Genomic DNA, 17,561 nt, shown 5'->3' on the forward strand with positions numbered 1-17,561 from the left:
CCTCTGTGTCCTGACCTCATAAGGACACAAGTCATATGGGATCAGGGCCCAGCCTAGGACCCCGTTTTAATGTAATCATCTTTTTAAAAATTCCTTCTCCATGTACAGTCACATACCGAGGTACACACGTGGATTTTGGGGGCTACAGTTCAGCCCATGACACCCCCTTTCATTCGTTTCCTCTGTGGAATGTTTACACAGAACACTGGATCTTTAAAGCATGAGTCAGACTACTTCACTTCCTTGCTCAGAACCATCTGGTGGTTTTCCAGCGCACAGCAAAATCCAAAGCCCTTTCCCTTTCTGCCAGGTTTCATACGCCCTGCACCGGTCACATCTCTGAGTCCACCTCTGCAGCCTCCTCCCCGCAGCCACGCTTCCTCTCGGGCCTTCCACCCGCGCTCCCGTCTGCCGGGAACGCCGTTTCCTGAGTCTTTGTGGGTCGTACTCGCTTGCTTCGCATCCTGAGATGAGCAGTAGTTTAGCGGACCCTTCGCCTGACGCTTCTGAGTAAAAGAGCAGCCCCATTACTAGTCAGCACTCGTTTTACTTTGCTTCTTAGCACTTACTACTGCCTGAACCTGGGTGTGTACGTGACACCTGTCCCTGTGCTTTGAGTGTCTGTATGCGACCCATGTTTCTATGCCATGTGTGTGTACGTGTGGCATGCATTTCTACACTGGTGTGTACACACAACATATATGCTCATACTAGTGTACGTGCATTCCTGTGGTACATATTCCCGTACTAGTGTGCGTGTGTGCGCGCGCGTGGTTGGTTTTTCTCGCTGGCGTGGAAGCTCCCTGAGGCCCCGGCTTCAGTGCCCTCGTCACCTGGCTGTGTGTTGTTCATATGCACTTGTCACTTTGCCTCTCGTCCTCTGTGCCCAGCCTTCGGTCTGGCACTGTACAAGCACCTGATGGATATTTGTTGAATGAACAGATAAACGTTTTTTTAAAGAGCTGAAGCCTGACATGACTATTATGTTTTTATTTCATCTGTGGCTTTTGACAAAGACTTTGTTAACATTATAGGAAAACAAAATGAACTTTTATCTATTGTTACAGCAATAGAATTCTAGATATATCCTAAGCATGCTCCTGACAGTTGAAATGTTCCTTTTTTATTGTGATAAGTTACTGACTTTCAGTTGTATTTGTCTAGATTTATTACATTTCTACTAATATGTGGTAAAAACCTAAAATGTTGAAAATCATTTTATTTTCCATTTTATTGGTTAGTGGAAGTGGACTGTAGCTTGTTTGGTATCACAGTGTTATATGTGGGCCGTGGTTTTGGCCACGTGGATAGTCATAAAGGTGATAAGCACTCACTGAGCACCAGGTACGTCCCAGGAACTGTGCTGGTGTTGGTCATAATGATGACCAAGTCCGAGAAGGACACATGACAACAGTCCAGTTGTGTAGCCGCGTCAGCAAAGGCCCACGAAGCTCAGGGGTTCTTCTCTGCTCTCGCTTCCCGCCTTCCACAGCAGGTAGGTGGCGAGGACGAGGTCGAGTGCTCTGATAAAGATGAGCCCGACGTGGACGGAGACGTGTCCAGTGACTGTCCTACCATCCGGGCGCCGCTGACTTCTCTTAAGAGTCACCAGGGAGTGGTGATGGCCGCCGACTGGCTGGTTGGGGGGAAGCAGGCGGTGACGGCGTCCTGGGACCGGACGGCGAACCTGTACGACGTGGAGACGGCGGAGCTCGTGCACTCCCTGACAGGTACTGCGGCGCTGGCCCCGCTGCGAGCTTGCCTTCCTGTCCTGCCGGCGAGCGCTCGCCCGGCCCGCGCGGCCTCAGTTCCGGGGGCGCTCGGCTGCGGTTTTCTGAGCCCCTTTCTGGTAGAACCGTCGGGGGCGGATTTCCCCTTTAGCGGGCACGGTTGTAGCATGTAGTACCCAGATATTTGAGATACAGCTGGTGCGTTCATTTTCTGTTTCTTTGTAACACGTTTCCATGAAAGTACTGTCTTAAAATTATACGAATTTGTCACCTCACGGTTTCCCTGGGTTGGGGGTTCCTGGCACATGCTGGCTGCCCTCTGCTCAGGGTCTCACGATGAGACGAAGGTGTTGCCTGGGGTGTGACCTCATCGGATGCTTGGGTCCTTTTTTTTACTGTTGCTGAAAGGACTCATTTCCTCATGGTGAATGGCCAAGGTCCTGTTTTTTTGGCCCTGTCAGCGGGAGACCGCTCTGAGCACCCAGCATGCCTTGGGGTCCCTTGCAGCCCCATCTGGAGGCGTGTAGCCCCTCGCAGTTTGACTTCTGCCCGACTCGCAGGAGAGCATCTCAGCGTGGACCCTCACCAGGGCCCAGGCCCCCCGGGGCAGCCCTCTAGCTCGCCTTACTGCAGCTGCACACCTGCTTTGCCTTCCAGTGTCCTGAGATCACCTGGCTGCTAGCTCCTCACATTTGCAGGTTCCCACACCCACGGGATGGTGTCGTTCGGGCCGTGCCCACCAGGAATGAGGGCTCTGGGCCGTCTTAGGGTTCTGCCCAGCACAGGCTCTTTTAAAGTTTGTCGGTATATGTGTTTTCTCATGAGAGTTAAGGGTTATTTTTCACTGAGGCTCCACGTATTACATTATTATAAGTTATTCTGGAAGTGAAGAATTAAGAATTAATTCGTTTGCACGCTCAGCCTCTTAAAGAGATCTGTCAGACTTTTAACTGTTTGATCAGCTGCACGCACACTCCTGCTCCCTGTTAGTGCACAGGCAAAAGGACGTCCAGGTGCTGAGGGAAGGTGCTGTGACCCCACGTGCTGTTAGTGAGCGATGCTTCGCGTCGGCTCTTACAGCGAGTGTTAGCAGTGGAGACCGGAGGCTTTTTTGATTCCTATGTTTTTACAGAAGTGTCATTGTAACTGGGTGTCTGAGGTGGGTGATGCTGACTCTCGTCGTCTTTGGTTGTAGGGCACGACCAGGAGCTCACGCACTGCTGCACACACCCCACCCAGCGGCTCGTGGTGACCTCCTCCAGGGACACGACCTTCCGCCTGTGGGATTTCAGGGACCCGTCCATCCACTCTGTCAATGTGTTCCAGGGCCACACGGAGTGAGTTGCACGTGTTCAAACATCTCTTTAACTGTTGGCGAAAAAGGTTTTGTGGAAAGATAAGAAAACGTTATTCTTACCTTAATTTTCAGCATTAATTTCCAATTTCACTGTCTTTCAAAATGGCTCCTCTTTTCTAAATCTTTAGCTGCATTTTGGACACATCAAAGAATTTAGGAGACTAAGAGAAGTCGCTAGTACTCTCTCAAGCAGCTGGTAGGAACAGAGTGGGCAGTGGAAAGGGGTCAGGGAGGACCCGGGCCCTCCAGGGCTGGTGGCCTGGGGGTCACGCCGACTGGGCTCTTCACAGCCTCTCCCAGGTTCTCACACTCAGCTCGTTTTCCCCTAGTTTTGCTATGACATGTGCTACAGGGTCTTTGGGAGCAGACGGCGGCACAGCGCCCCACCCTCCCTCTGCCTGGCTGGCTGTCGGCAGCTCGCATCACTGTGTCTTAACAGAACAAACTTTCCACGAACTTGCTCTGTTTACCTTTTTTCAGGCTTTGGGCATCGGCAGGGACTGGCCAGGGCTGGCGTGTGGGGCCGGAGGTGTGACTGCCAGCTTCCCCAGCATGGCTGCACTGGGACCCGCAGGTGGGGCCTTGCCTCCTCCACCCTGGGAGGCCCCACGTTGTGGGGTCCGCAGCTGGGCTGCAGGTGGCTTCGTTCCTGCGTGCTGTCAGCAGCGGGCCTCTAGAAACGGCTGCAGTTGGGAAAGGCAGGAAGGGAGACATTTTAGTGTTTCTGCCGAGGTATCTTCCTAGTTCATCACTGTTGATTTTTCATCTTTGGCACGGGTTCTCTAGGTTCACGCCCATGAGACACGTAAGACCTACGGAATGCGTTACCTTTGCACGTGGGCACGAGCGTGTCCCCACGCAAAGGCGTGCCCTCGTCACAGCAGACACGAGAGCCTGAGCCCCGCGGGAGAGCAGTGGCTGGTCTCGGGTGGGTGTGCAGCGTCGTCGCTCACCTCTGCCCTGAGTGTGGCTTCTGCCCCTTTGCAGCGGTGATCTCTGACCTGCAGGACGACTGCGAGCCCGGCCGGGCTGAGCCGTGCGGTCGGCATTCGCAGCATCGTGCAGTGTTTGCCCCCGGGAAAGCATGTCGGGTGTCCTCGTGGGGCGTCATCCTGCTGGGCTGGGGTCTCCCGCTTTCTGAGTCGTCGATTTCCTGCACCCCGAAAGTTACACACAGGACTCGGACGGGCAGTGCCTCGGGCTTTGCTGTGCTCCACTTGTCAGATGTGGAGCGTTTTTAGTGGGTCATTGCTTAAACAGGGGCACCGTTTCTTAAAAGCATGTGACCATGTACTCACGTGAAGTTGATGTGGGGCGCTCTTTGGGAAACACTCTCAGGTCATGCTTTCATCTCCAGGAACTCAGCGCACATTCTTTAGTGTCGTGTGGTAGAGTCTCATGCATTTCTGGATGTGAGAAACTCACTTAACTGTGCAGTTAATTTGAACTTCTGTGCGTCCCGCAGTTGGAAGGCAGGGTGTAGCTGGGCGGGTGTCGACATAAGTGGTCTACAGCCACTTCCTGTTTACAGCCAGTTTCTCTGGGAGCTGGAGGGAGATTGTGTTTTTCTTTTCATTTTCACTGTTCTCCCTGTACTTCTATGTGGATTCTCTGTCGTTTCTAAAAAGTAGAGTTTGAGATGTCCTGCTCGTCTCTGCCGGACAGAGGCAGGGCTCCTCGATGCAGTCTTTGCTTTAGGCTTTTGTCGTCAGCTTTCAGGGAAGACAAACGCCTTTCTCTTTTTTGATGCGTTATGTGTGTTTTCAATCTATATTGTGAAATCTCTTCATAATAACAGGCGATTTACCGTAATAGGGTTTATTTAGTGTAGCTGTAGCTATTATTATTTGCCTGGCTGTTAGTGGCTGCAGCTACTCCTACAGTGTACCAAGTTATATGAAAGAAATTTTAGATACTTCTTATAACAAACTGTTTTCCTGAGAGCAAGAGCGAGATGTTGTATTGTCTGTTCTTCTTAGAAATAATGGAAATGTTTATTTAAAATTTGGAGTGTCACAGGGATTTAAACTGTCGGTAGTTTATTTCCTACACATTTCTGTCCTTATCGTCAAGAGCTAGGACTGGAACCCAGTGGTTTTCATCTGAAATGAGCCAAACCCTTCCGTAGTCACGTGCGTCCAGCTGGTGGTGGTGTTCATTAGCGGGCCCACCGTTGGAAGGAGTCCTGTGTCATGTGGGTGCGCCCTCTGTGGGCTGGCACTCGGCTCACGATCATTCTAGCTGGACCCGCCCTGGGCGCGTGAGGCATGGGTATTTCTGCAGGAGCTTTTTACTGTCCTAAGACTTCTTTTTAGGTTAAATCCATGAATTTTGAAAGGAACGTCAGATGTACTCATGTAGGTGGTTTTGTAACAGAAGGACCCAGATTCCTGCCTCCCCTGTGGAGTTCAGAAGACTCTCCCCGCCTTTTTCTGTTTTGTTTTGTTTCAATTACTATAAAAAGGGACTGACAGTTGAGGCTGTCACTGGGTCATTAAGCTTCCCCCATAGGTGGCCAATGACTAGTCTCTACCCGGCTGACGGTATTTAGAAGTGTGAATAAACACATGGCATTGAAAAAATCTGAAATTAGCACAACATGGATAAAATAGTGAGAATACAGTTATATTTCTCTTTTTTGGTCTAATTCTTTTCATGTGATTGCAACTTCACCTCCCAAATGTGAACTTGGGCACTTTTTCCTAAAGGAAACAAAACACCACGTTTAACAGGACAAAACTTAAAAAAATCAGTCAAAAATTATAGTAATTGCTTTAAAGTTAGGACATTTTCATATGCTTTTATTTATAAATACTCAGAGGAGATGTTTAACACTAAGTACTAAATTTATATACTTACAAAGGAGAAAATGATACTGAATTTTATATTGTGCTATTAACGGTTTTCGGTATGCTTTTAGGAGGAAAGCGTGCTCTGACGGCATGACATTCTACCCGGTGCTGGTTGGTCTGGACCGTCTTGAGTCCTGTTTGGTCAGTGAGCCCGCAGTGTGCAGGCCCGTGGGGATGGGCGGCTCTGTCGGCAAGCCATCTGGCAGGTTTCCTATTCCGTGGTGACTAGCGAAAGCATATGAAAATGTTCTAACTTTAAAATAGTCTTCACAGTTTTTAACTGACTTTTTAATTTGGGTCACCCGTGCTTGGTGTGTGGTCCCGTTGCTCACCGTGCTGGCTGGCTCAGTGATGGGTGGTTGGGCCTGGCGGGCTGCGTGGCCCCACTGCTGCCTGTGCCTTGCAGCTGAGCCCTCCCTCCTCGTGTGCCAGGACGGCGGTTCAGTCTTCTGTCCAGTGAGAGGGACTGGAAATCGTCGTGCTTCAGAAGGTTGGGAGACTAGTTCCTGGCAGCAGCAGGTTGGTGTCTGAGGTTATCACAAAACCAAGGACTCATGGACGGTGCCGACTCCCATGCACTGGCCAGTGTCAGCCTTCCTCGGCCGCGGTGGGGTCCCAGAGATGGGAGAAATGAGACCTGACTGCAGCAGCTGGGTTGAGGGGCGCTCTGCAGGTTTGTTCGGCGTGAGTTGGTGGATGTTTGGCTTGTTGTCCCGGAGACAAGGAAGTAGGCAGGGGTCAGTACCATGTGCATTTGCACCTCGCATGTGGGGGCATGGCGCCGGTTTGCTGTCCATGAGGTCACTCGCGGTGGCACTGCCTTTCTTTGAGACAGTGCTCGAAGTCATCCCTTGTCAGCTGCTGAGAGCCACCTCGTTTCCTCCCTCCATCTATGGTTCCGGGAAGCCTGCAGTTTGGATGAGCCACAGGTGACATGGCCAGGCCCCCAGCGACACGTCTGACGTTTCACCTCAGCTTGGCTCTTACCAGGAAGAGGAGGTTTAGTGTTTGTCCACCTAGAAGGGCCGGTCAGAGGCCAGTAAGAGGGGGACTTTGAGAGAACGAGTGCATTCCAACCACCGTGCTCCTCGGCCCTCCCGGGAGCCGTCACAGCACCTCAGCTCTCCACGGGGCTGACCCAGGTGAGGACCACTGGGCGTCAACACCAACGCTCGCTTCCCTATGGCGCTGCTGCAGACTCGGGAAGGCAGATGTGAGCCGGTGGGGACTGGTCCCACGTGTGGGCCAGAGCCGCGGGGCGCCGCCGACCAGTGTGCAGGCCGGGGTGGGGCCTGTGTGCGAGGCCACTGGTCACCAGGGTCCGGGTGTCCGGCTGGGCTTGCCTCATGCAGTCGCTGTCACCGTCTGCTCCCGCTCAGCCATGTGCTGGAGCTGCAGGGTGCTGACTCTGCTGCCACCCGGAGCCCGTGAGAGTCAGGCCTCAGACAGCCAAATAGTGATTTGTGAATTCTACCTGAGCTGCAAGGAGCCCGGGCAGCTGTCACTTGGGAGGCCCTCCTCACTGGACAGGAAACGCAGGCAGTGAAGGGCTGTGGTGCCAACGGACCTGAACTCCAAAGCGAAGTCTGACTTTCCGTGGCTTTCGCTGCTTCAGTGGGAAGGAAGCCCATGGGTGCTTCCTGGTGTCACGTGCTTCCACCTCTGTCGCCTCCAGTGAGCAGGTCAGATACGTGATTCAGAAGCAGTTGTTTCTGAGCACGTTACTGAAGAAGCAGTGGGAGGTAGGCCGTGACTTATTTTATACACATCCCCGCATATACCTAGCCCCACACACGTCACGTCCCATGTAGTCCGTGTCGCAGCTGGTGGGCACACTACGTATATACCTGTCCACACGTGTCGTGTGACGTGTAGCTGTGTCACAGCTGCTGGACACGCTCATGTGTACGGAAGCGCGTTTGCACACCCTCGCTGTCCGAGTGTCTAGGCACATGTAGCCCAGCGCTTCGTGGACTCACTCCGGCTCGCCCTCCCGCCGCTGCCAGTGAGGAGACGCACCCCGGGACCCCGAGGCCTCGGCGCCAGGGCTGCGGTGGGTCACCCTTCTCACCCCGTAAGGCAGCAGTGACCCTCCTCCAGCTGTGCTGTTTTGGGCTGAGTCTACCAGTTCCTGATACGCTTCTGACTTTTTTTTTTTAATTATTGTGACGAGTAGGGCTTGTCTTTGTCATCACTCTCAAAGCTGATGTCAAATTCTTTTCACTTTTGAAGATTTAAGAAAAAGTGAAACCTTTGCAGTTCTTTCCTCTCCAGCCATTTTTACACAGACTCACATCGTGGTGATGTCGAGAGTCTGTAACAGGCGAAGTGTCGGATTCAGAAGGTCGGGGGATGGAAAGGGAGGTAGTTCCCTGAGGGCGGGTGCGCCGCCTCATCTGAATGGAGCGCATTCCGCCAGATGCCTGTAAAGTGATGGACGTCATTGCAGATCTCCAAACTCACCGTCAACTGTTATGTCGTTAAATGAGAATGAAACGAGGTCCTGCTTTCTCGGACGGGGTGTCCAAGTCTTGACTGGGCATCGAGGCAGGAAGTCGCCCATGAGTCTTGCTCATCCTGACTTCCCTATAGTCGTTAACTCGGGTCGTGTGCAGCTCTCGTCTTTGATCTGTGGGAAGGGTTTGTAATTAATAAAATGCCGAGGAGGAGAACCCCGCCGCGTCACTGAGCGTACTCTTGGGATCCACTTTTAAGGCCACTTTGGAGCCTTTCTCCCTGCCACTGACAAACCTAGTCACTGGGGGAGCCGTTCCGAGGGAGCCATGAGCCTCACAGGTGGGCCGGCAGAGTTCCCCTGCCCAGACCTCCCTCTCCTCTGGGCATAAGCCGCACGGGGGGTGGTCGTCCCCCGCCCCGTTGGGTTGTCGCACACGCAGCAGAGGCCAGCACGGGGTACTCAAGAGTCCTTGGCGGACGGCTGGTGGATGGCTGTGTAGTCCAGCCCATCTAGATGGAGTTAGACGGGCCGTTTGGAGTCGAGGCTCCGTGTCTCTCTGGCGCCCACGGTTGCACAGGACGGGCTGTGGTGCGACCTTGAGCTCTGCCCAGCGCATGCACGTCCTCGGAGGCCCAGTCTCTGAATGCTGGGAAGTGGTGACGGAGGTGGTGACCTGACGGCTCCCTGCGCAGAGGCCACGGTCACGACGGTCACGTTGTGTGTGCAGGTCTCCTGCACGGGCAGACGTGGGAGGCCTCTGCCTCACTGGCGGGAGACGCCGCAGTCTCTCTGTCACTTCAGCCCGTCGGGCTGCACGGGTGTCGGAGTCTGCGTGCACACCGCAGCACACTCACACAGGCGGCTGGTGTGGTGAGGGCCACGCCGAGATGACACGCTTGCACAGCTGTCGGTGGACCTGGGGAGCCGCAGCCCGTGCCCCAGGCCGTGCCCGCCCCCCGCCCTGGCACCCGGGCTCCCTACCTCGCCCCTTCCGGGCGGCCTTCTCCACTCCACCCTCTCTCTTAGCCTTGCATCTCGGCAGATTGTCATGCAGAACAGCTTGGCGCCTCTGTGTGACGGCAGGACAGCTGTTAGCGCTAATGAGGACTGCTAGCGTGGCACTCTTTCCCTTGATTGAGACCCTCGCAGGGAGCGGAATGTTCCAGACCGGGCAGTGGTGTGCGGCGAGGAGGTTCGCGTTGTCAGTTGGAAGCACATGCGCGGCGGCTCTTGGCGACAAGATAAATGAGTCGGCTGGAGCTCGGCAGAGTCTGAGCTTCCCAGTGCGGGGCCGTGGTGCCTGTGCTCCCGCGGGAGACTGCCTGGTGCCGGCTTCTCCCTCGGATGCCCACAATACCTGTCAGGGCTGTGATTTATTAGAGACCTAACGTCTCTCAGCGTTTCATTAACACAGGGTTGGGCGGTCTTTTGTGGAGACGCCCCTGTTAATTTAGCAGAGCGGTCTCCGCTGAGCTTGGCCTGCTCCTCCTGGAGACTCACGTGCATGGTGCTGCTCCCCCTCGGCCAGGGTAGGGTCTTCTGACCTCACTGCGGTGCGCGGGGGCCGTGACCCCCGTTCCAGCCAGTCCCTGGCGTTGATGGTTTTTAAGTAGGGCAGTCAGATGGGCTTTGGGTCGAAGCTCCAGGTTCTCCTTGTCGTGTTACACGTGGCGTCCCATGGGGGAGGGGGCGGGGAGGCTGCACAGCCCATATACATGGGGCGCCCATGGCAGCGGTCACCCCACACCGGCCGTGCCGGAGCTGAGGCCCCCCTGGCGGGGACTCTGTACGTGTGTAGCGCTGGTGGAGCAGTTTTAGGCCCATGGTCTGGGTTGCACCTGGGTTTTCTGAACCTGAAATGTTTATCCCTTGTTTTAGGCTCTACGTGAAATGAAAATAGTTTGAAATTATATAATGAGGTTATGTATATGAAACATATGATTGATTTGTAGTTAATTTTTGTGCCTCTGAAAAAAATACGTCTCTTAAATATTCTAGGAGGCTATTATTTGGGTCAGAGTTGTCAGGGGTGCTGAAGTTATGCTCTTGACCCTTTCTTTTTATCTTTAAAATGTTTTCTTTTTTATTGAGCTGTAATTGAGAAGTAAGGCTTGAGTATACTTACGGTGAACGGCGTGAGGTTGGAGCAGGCACACCGAGGTGGCACCACGATCAGGCCGGTCAACGCCGCCGTCACCTCCCTTCCTCTCTGTGCTGTGTGTGCTCAGGTGCTCCGATCCGCTCTTGGCGGACTCGGGCGCGGCCCGCGGCTCTGACCCCGTGCTTTTCTTGTAGCACTGTGACCTCCGCCGTGTTCACCGTCGGGGATAACGTCGTCTCGGGCAGTGATGACCGCACTGTCAAGGTCTGGGATCTGAAGAACATGAGGTCCCCCATTGCAACCATTCGGACAGACTCCGCTATCAACAGGTGAGGGACGTTGCTTGTGGCTCAGCTGTTGCCTTGACGTGAAGGCTGGTTTGGGTTGGTCGTAGTGCCCCATCTTGTATGTAGAATCGGTGTCTAATCGATAGGGCCTTGGGGAAGTGGCTTCGACGCCTGGGACACAACAGTCGTTCGCCCTCTGAAGCGCATTCAGTGTCATGTAAATGCTGAGACTCAAATGTAAACTCCGGTTGCTGTAGTGGTTTCTGAGAGTAAGAGTGTCAGCATCCCACAGCTTTTGTTTGTGACCGGGTCGTGCGTGTGTGTTACCTGTAAGTTGCGTGTGAGTAAGCAGGTCCCTGGCCCTAAAGCCTACGAGAGTGAATCTCGCGGTTCGCAGTGTGTTCTGTGCTGAAATGCGCGTGAGCTCGTGCTGTCGCTGCTTCACATGTGACCCATTTTCATTTCTTCTTTGCAGGATCAACGTATGCGTTGGCCAGAAAATCATCGCCCTGCCGCACGACAACCGGCAAGTGAGGCTATTCGACATGTCCGGGGTGCGGTTGGCGCGGCTGCCCCGCAGCAGTCGGCAGGTAAGGGTGCTGCGGCCTGGCCCCGGGGCTCGTGGACGCCTGCTGCGGGCCGCGCGGGCGCAGCTTTCTGACAGGAAGGAAACGAGTTATTGTCACAGCATCTTCGATCGAGTACATCCAAATAACGTCACGTCAACACGTCATCGATACAAACATATTAGCGATTTCCCGTTCTTACTAAGTCGGGACAGTAGATTTCATTTGGAAATACTTGATGTGTTTAGCGTTCCTAAAATTTAACATCAAAAAATTTTCCCAGTACCTGAACTGAGTATCCATTTTTAAGTTTAACCCAAATGGAATCAGGCATCCAGTTCACCAGCTGCGTTTTGGGAGCGTGGGTTGGTGGGTGCGTCCTGGAAAGCTGTCTCGGGGAGCTGCTTTTGAGCTCCTGCTCCCTGGGAGCATGTGAATGACAGCCGTCTATGTGGTCGGCCTGCGCAGACTCCTCAGGGCAGGACGCCCCCTCTACCCTAGCCGGGACAGCCCTCTCCATGGCGGGTTGCCAGGACTGAGTCCGCTGCTGGTGGCTTTCCTGGGAGGCGGGTGGCTGTGCGTTGGGCCCAGATGGTGTAGGGGAGTCGGGTTAGTGTGCACCATGGCGCCGGCACCGCCTGTCACGCTTGCCTGGGCTGCAGCGTCGGCTCAGACCTGCTGCCCTCGTGCCTATGGGGTGCCCAGCAGCCTATGTTGGATCACGTCCCTGGGGGCTCCGCGTTTGACAGCCCTGGCGGTGACACTGCAGCTCCTCCCGTGGGTGGGGATGGGTGGAGCTGTGGCAGGTGAACCTGCTGCCCCAGGCAGCCTCTCTCCGGGCTCTGTGGCTGACTGAGCCCCAGCACACGGTCACTGTCCTTTGCGTGTCACCGTGCCGCTGCTTTCTTTCTAAGGGGGCCTGGGCCCTGACGCTGCAGTTTTGTGTCTGCACCCCAGGTCCCCACACGGCTGCTCGTGCCCTTGATGTGGCTGCCCCGTCCCACCGCGGGGGGACCCTCAGCGTGGTCATGAGCCACAGGCCAGCCCCATGGAATGGGGCTCAGGGACCACAGGCCTGGGTGGTCCCGGAGGTGGGCCGTCCCATGGGTTTGGCTGTTGACAGCAATACCTCTTCTCCAAGTGAGACCCGCTGTGTGACAGCCCTCTGTCCTTGCTGAGAGCACGCCGTTTCTGCGCGCTCCCACGCGCACTGCCTGAAAGCGGTGGTTCATGAGTGCGAGTCCACAGGACTCACGAGAGTCGGGTGACTGTGAAGAGCTGTGCCTCCCTGACCAGTGTGGTCGCTTGCCCGGGACTGGTGTCTGGTGGCTGCTGGGCGTCCCTGGCACACCCCCTGCTGTGCCTACGTGTGGCACCGTGTCCGTGTTCAGAAACGCGATGTGGGGGCGGTGTCTTCCCCCGCTTGAGCCCGTCCCCTTGGAGGTTGGGACTTCTCGGCACCAGTTCCCGTGACAGGCTCGGTCTTTGTCACGCATGGCCTCGTTGCGGTTGTAGGTGTCTGTTCGCTCGATGTGTCTCTAAAGTGGCTCGTGAGCAGGCTTGCCTTTGAGGTTGGCAAGTGACCTTTCGTTCCGTTGTGAACTAGGAACACATCTGCAGATGAATAAATAGGATTTTCAGTGTCACAGAACCACAGCTGGAAATTTCCAGTTCCTGTCGTCCTAGCTTTTTTCAGCTGACAGATTTAAAAACAGACAGTGACACTTAGTTGAACTTAGTAGCGAGGGTGACGGGCTCACGAGGTGAAATTGCTTTTTGGGGAAAGTGTAAGTGACGTTTCCTGGGGCGTGGACCGCGGCGGGGAGCTCTGGGGAGGAGAGGGCTGGTGCCTGCAGGTGGCACTCGGGGTCTTCGCCGGTGTCTGGGACCTTGGCAGGCGTGACGCATTTCAGAGGCCACGTGTCCGGAGCCTCTTGGGCCCCGCCTGTGAGCTCTCGGGGGGCCACGTGGGCTGAGAGGCTGTGCCGGGGCCCGGAGTGGGCGTCCCGCGGGACATGCCTGAGCCCTGATCGTGGCCTGCCCTCCAGTGCCGCCCAGGCTTTTCCCGCACTGTTAGTGAGCACCGGGCTTTGGCGCTTGTCCCGCACGTGCCTTGCTCTTCCCAGGGCTTTGGCTTCATGGCCAACTACCAGTGCCCGCTCTGTGCTCTCAGGCCCGACGCAGAAGGGGGCATGCGTCCCCTGAGCCCTGGGTCCGTTTCCTGCAGCGCTTTCGCGCTAGGAGCCCGTCCAGTCCTCTCACGAAGGCGTATGTGGAACTGCTCACGTGGGCTGTTTGCACGGGGGCTTTGTGCTTCGTCTCTGTTGGCGGTCACTGCCCTGCTTCTCACACTTCATTGTGCGGTACCGTGACAACCGCGTGTCCGGCCACGTGTGACGTGTGCTGAGGCCTTGCTTGATCTCTTACACTGCACGGTAAACCGTCCAGATGCTCGGTGCTAAGCTTTTCTGACGTTCCAGTGTTTAGCTGCAATTCCTGAGAGACGATTTGTTTTTTGTTTTACTTGTTACCAAACGTGCCTTCCTAGCTGCTTTAACGCCGGAACCAATTATTTGCTAAAATGGTATTGGAAGCCTTTGAGTGAATTTCATTGAATTTATTCCCAAATTTACATAGCTTAATTTATTCATTAAAACATTTCATATCGATCATATATTTATTTTTCTGGCTGACTGGAATCTTATTCGTTTTCATAAAGAACCACAAAGTGCTTTCGGTGTGCGTCTTGCTAGTTCATGCTGCGTCTGACTTCATTCATGACGGCAAGGCCTTTCTGCCAGCATGTTCCCGAGGGCCCGTTGCCATGCTCAGTATTTCCGGCTCGCTCTGCCCGATCCCGTGTGTAGTGTAGATGTTAGTTCAGTTGCAGTGTTATAGCTCGCATACTTCAGGAATAACGCACTAATTCTGGTTTGTATGATTGGTAATAGGGCCACAGAAGGATGGTGTGCTGCTCAGCGTGGAGCGAGGACCACCCCGTGTGCAACCTCTTCACCTGCGGGTTTGACAGGCAAGCCATTGGCTGGAACATCAACATCCCTGCGTTATTACAAGAAAAATAAGGTGGCCGACGTTCCTTAGTTGCATAGTTTGCCACGGACCTGTAACTGATGCAGGCCTTTCTCACACCGATCAGCCATTTTTGTGAGAGCTGGACCCTGAAAAGGGTGATTTGTATATGTCCTTTTCACAGTGTACCCAGCTTGCATGAAATGTACAGAACTGCGGTCATGATTTTTATTGTCTTGTGTGTGTGCTGGCATCCTCTGGTCAGTGGGAACCAAGCCCCTCTCTGTAGCACGTCGCAAGTGACTCGCCGGCATTGGACAGATGATGGGAGGCGTCCCAGTTGTATGATTCAGTGTGAGTCTGTGCACTCACTGTGAGCGTGAGTCGTCTGGCATTTCTGGAAGAACCCTACAAATCCGCCTCGTCCTGGGAAGACTGCAGAGCTGTGTCTGTTGGCTGCGGACGGCAGGAATGCTCAGAAACCCCGCTTTCGTTTCCACGTGAAGCCGAAGCCTGTGCTGTCCTGTAATTCAGCGTCAGCTCTTTCTTCTGTTACAGTTCTGTGAAATTAACCTGGATCGTAGAATCTAAGAAAATAGCGTAGGATGTTGAGTTTGCAACATTCTCTTTCTTTTGGAAAAGAAAAAGTTTTTGTTCTTTTTACAGAAAATCATTTCAATGTCCTGAGGTCTCATATTAGCAAATTCTAAGGTAGAATGATTTTAATCATCGATTTCAGATCTTTAGCCAAACTTAAAGCACTTTAGTTTATAGCTGTGGTTATAAACAGTTTTCAGAAGTTTCACATGATTTACCCATTGAATGTGACTCGACCTTTCGAGAGGGCCTTGCTACCTGAAAACGGAACCTTATTTATTTCTGCACCTTTGGTTTGCGTGTTTCTACCTGGGTCCACTTCCTTGGTGGTGTTTGAGAGCCAGCAATGCAAATAAACGAGTACTACCTCAGAAACAAACGTGCTCGGATCTCGGGGTGTCACCGGCCCAGCCGAGCGCTGCGACTTCTAGTTCAGCCCAGAAGGCGGGAGAGACAGCAGATGAAAGGCGCGTCACTGGCCGACGAAGCAGAGCCAGACGGTCATTCGCAGGTGACAGGACACCCTCGTCTCAGCTGCCTGGCCACCTCCAGTGCCACCCGTCCCACTGCTGGTGCAGGCCTGTCACTCCTGCCTTCTTAGCGGTCACCGTGCCTGGCGGTCGTGAGTGCGTGTTGTCGTTGGGTCAGTGCTGATGAAGACACCTCAGTGTGCTGCCTTCGTGTTTTTAATCCTGTGAGCGTGTCCACTGGGGGACAGGCCCCTTGGGGAGGCACAAGAGGGTCACCTTGAAAACGACCACGGGTCACCCCTTTCCTTGCATGTTCCGTGTTGTGGTGACGCAGGGCTGGGGCCGTTGAGTGGGGTGCAGTGTGACAGTGCAGGCTGCCCTGGGGGGGTGCCCACGGGTCCTGTCACTCAGGCCCTGCAGTAGCTAACTTTTGGGACCTCAGCCCCAAGTCACGGGTGATGCTGAAGTGGGCCACACAGCCTTGACGTGGCGGGGCAGGAAAAGCCAGCTGCGCCATCATGCAGGGCTGAGGGTGCTGACTGGGGGACACCCGAGAACCGCATCAGAGCGACTTTGTTCTAAAAGCTCAAGAATCGGTTGTATTTTTAAAGCGTGACGTTTGCCCTGAGCACACTGAGAACAGAGGCTTGTCACTGTGTGGCCTGAGTGTCACTTTCTATCCCGCTCTCTCGAGTGGCCATGTGGTGAGATGTGCAACGGCCTTGTCTCCTCTGCTCGCCACACCCCGAAGGTGTGAGTGTGACAAGCTCTGGTTCCCTCGTGTTTTAATGTGAACGACTGGGCGCCTCAGAATCAGCATTAAGAACGTCGAAACGCTCACGCGGGCCGCTCAGTCAAACCTAAGAACCAGATCTCTGCCCGATGAAAAACACCGAAGCTTCTAAATCCATGTCTGTGATGGCTGTTCAGTCCCGTGCAGGCCGGCGCCCCTCACGCCGGCAGCTGCTCCACCTCCTCTCGGCTCCGTGAGGGCGTGTGGTGCTCTAGCCGGGTCCCGGGAGCAGGACGCACTCCCCCCAGCGGCTGCATGGCCTCTGACGGGTCCCGTCCAGCTGCTCTGGCCGTGGTGGTGATTCCAGGGTCATGCAGGAGCCTGGGGATCGGGTGTGTGCGCGTGTGCAAATGCGTGTGTACGTGGCTCAGATTATGTGATCAGCCACACGTGATCTTGCGAAATAGTGTCTGGAAACAAGAGTGGTTTTGTCTTCTGACACGTCCAGCATTTCATTCGGTAGTGGAAAGAACGTTAATGAAAGCGCGGACTGGTAGCGAATTTCGCACGAGACACGTTGCGGGACAGAGCAACACTCTCTTTCAACCACTGCACCTTCGTTTCTGCAGAGTCGAAAATTCTGTACATATTTCGCAATGTGAAGAACCCTGTGTAAATTATTTGTTGCTGAAATCTGAAAACCGAGGGGGGCGTATGCGTTTGTAAGTGCCGTGTGGGAGCGCGTGCTCGTCGTGTCGGTGTAATTGTTCAGTGCTCAGTGTTTTCATTGCAATATGGAATTCATTAAAGTCTTCGTTCCGTAATTACTATTGTAAAGTTTTATGTCACTAAAGGTCTCTTTTTTATTATTTCACTTGTCTTTTCCTTATGTTTCGCTTTGGTGAAACCTTGTTAATAGATGCTGAACATCATGGTGACGCAGAGATTGAACAAATTTCTGTTTATGGTATTGCCCACTTGAAAACAGTTAATTTTACACCTAAAACCTCAGCTGTGTTCTGTCTCCCGTCTGCCTGTGGCGCCAGTGTTCGATGGCGCATAACTGGGCTTCTCTGTTCCCGCGTCCCCACCCAGACATCGCCGATGGGAGCTGACCGTCAGCGCAGTGCAGGCGTCTCTCATCACACAGTTACTCTTGCTTGAAAGTTCCTGAAAGTCGACTCCATTTTCTGCGGGAGAGTGCAGATCAGGATCTGCGCTGCTTGTCACTCCCATCCGTCATCCGTCATCCGTCATGCGAAGCTGCAGGGACCTCGGCAGGCGCTCAGCCGCGGCCCCGCCCCAGGCTGCTCGGGAAGTCACGGCCTGAGGCCTGGCCCGAAGGAGCCGGGCGGTTGGTTGTGTGCTCCCCATGTCGGG

At 54.2% G+C, this 17,561-nt stretch overlaps 1 protein-coding gene across 7 annotated transcripts in view; it reads left to right on the forward strand.

Annotated features, from left to right (window-relative positions):
• The window catches only part of WDR37 (WD repeat domain 37), a 47,575-nt gene extending 30,557 nt beyond the window's left edge, over window positions 1-17,018 (forward strand). For 6 of the 7 annotated variants that reach the window (XM_011380913.2, XM_011380909.2, XM_011380914.2 and 3 more), the window contains 5 exons: window positions 1,493-1,730; window positions 2,926-3,067; window positions 10,693-10,827; window positions 11,261-11,375; window positions 14,303-17,018. In XM_011380913.2, the coding sequence (XP_011379215.1) occupies window positions 1,493-1,730; window positions 2,926-3,067; window positions 10,693-10,827; window positions 11,261-11,375; window positions 14,303-14,434 (762 nt within the window). In that variant the 3' untranslated portion in view covers window positions 14,435-17,018. The remainder of the gene's footprint in view (window positions 1-1,492; window positions 1,731-2,925; window positions 3,068-10,692; window positions 10,828-11,260; window positions 11,376-14,302) is intronic. The other variant, XM_011380918.2, reaches the window with a different exon arrangement.
• Window positions 17,019-17,561: the final 543 nt, after the last annotated feature.

Source organism: Pteropus vampyrus, unplaced genomic scaffold, assembly GCF_000151845.1.
Source record: "Pteropus vampyrus isolate Shadow unplaced genomic scaffold, Pvam_2.0 Scaffold415, whole genome shotgun sequence".
NCBI classification, from domain to species: Eukaryota; Metazoa; Chordata; class Mammalia; order Chiroptera; family Pteropodidae; genus Pteropus; species Pteropus vampyrus.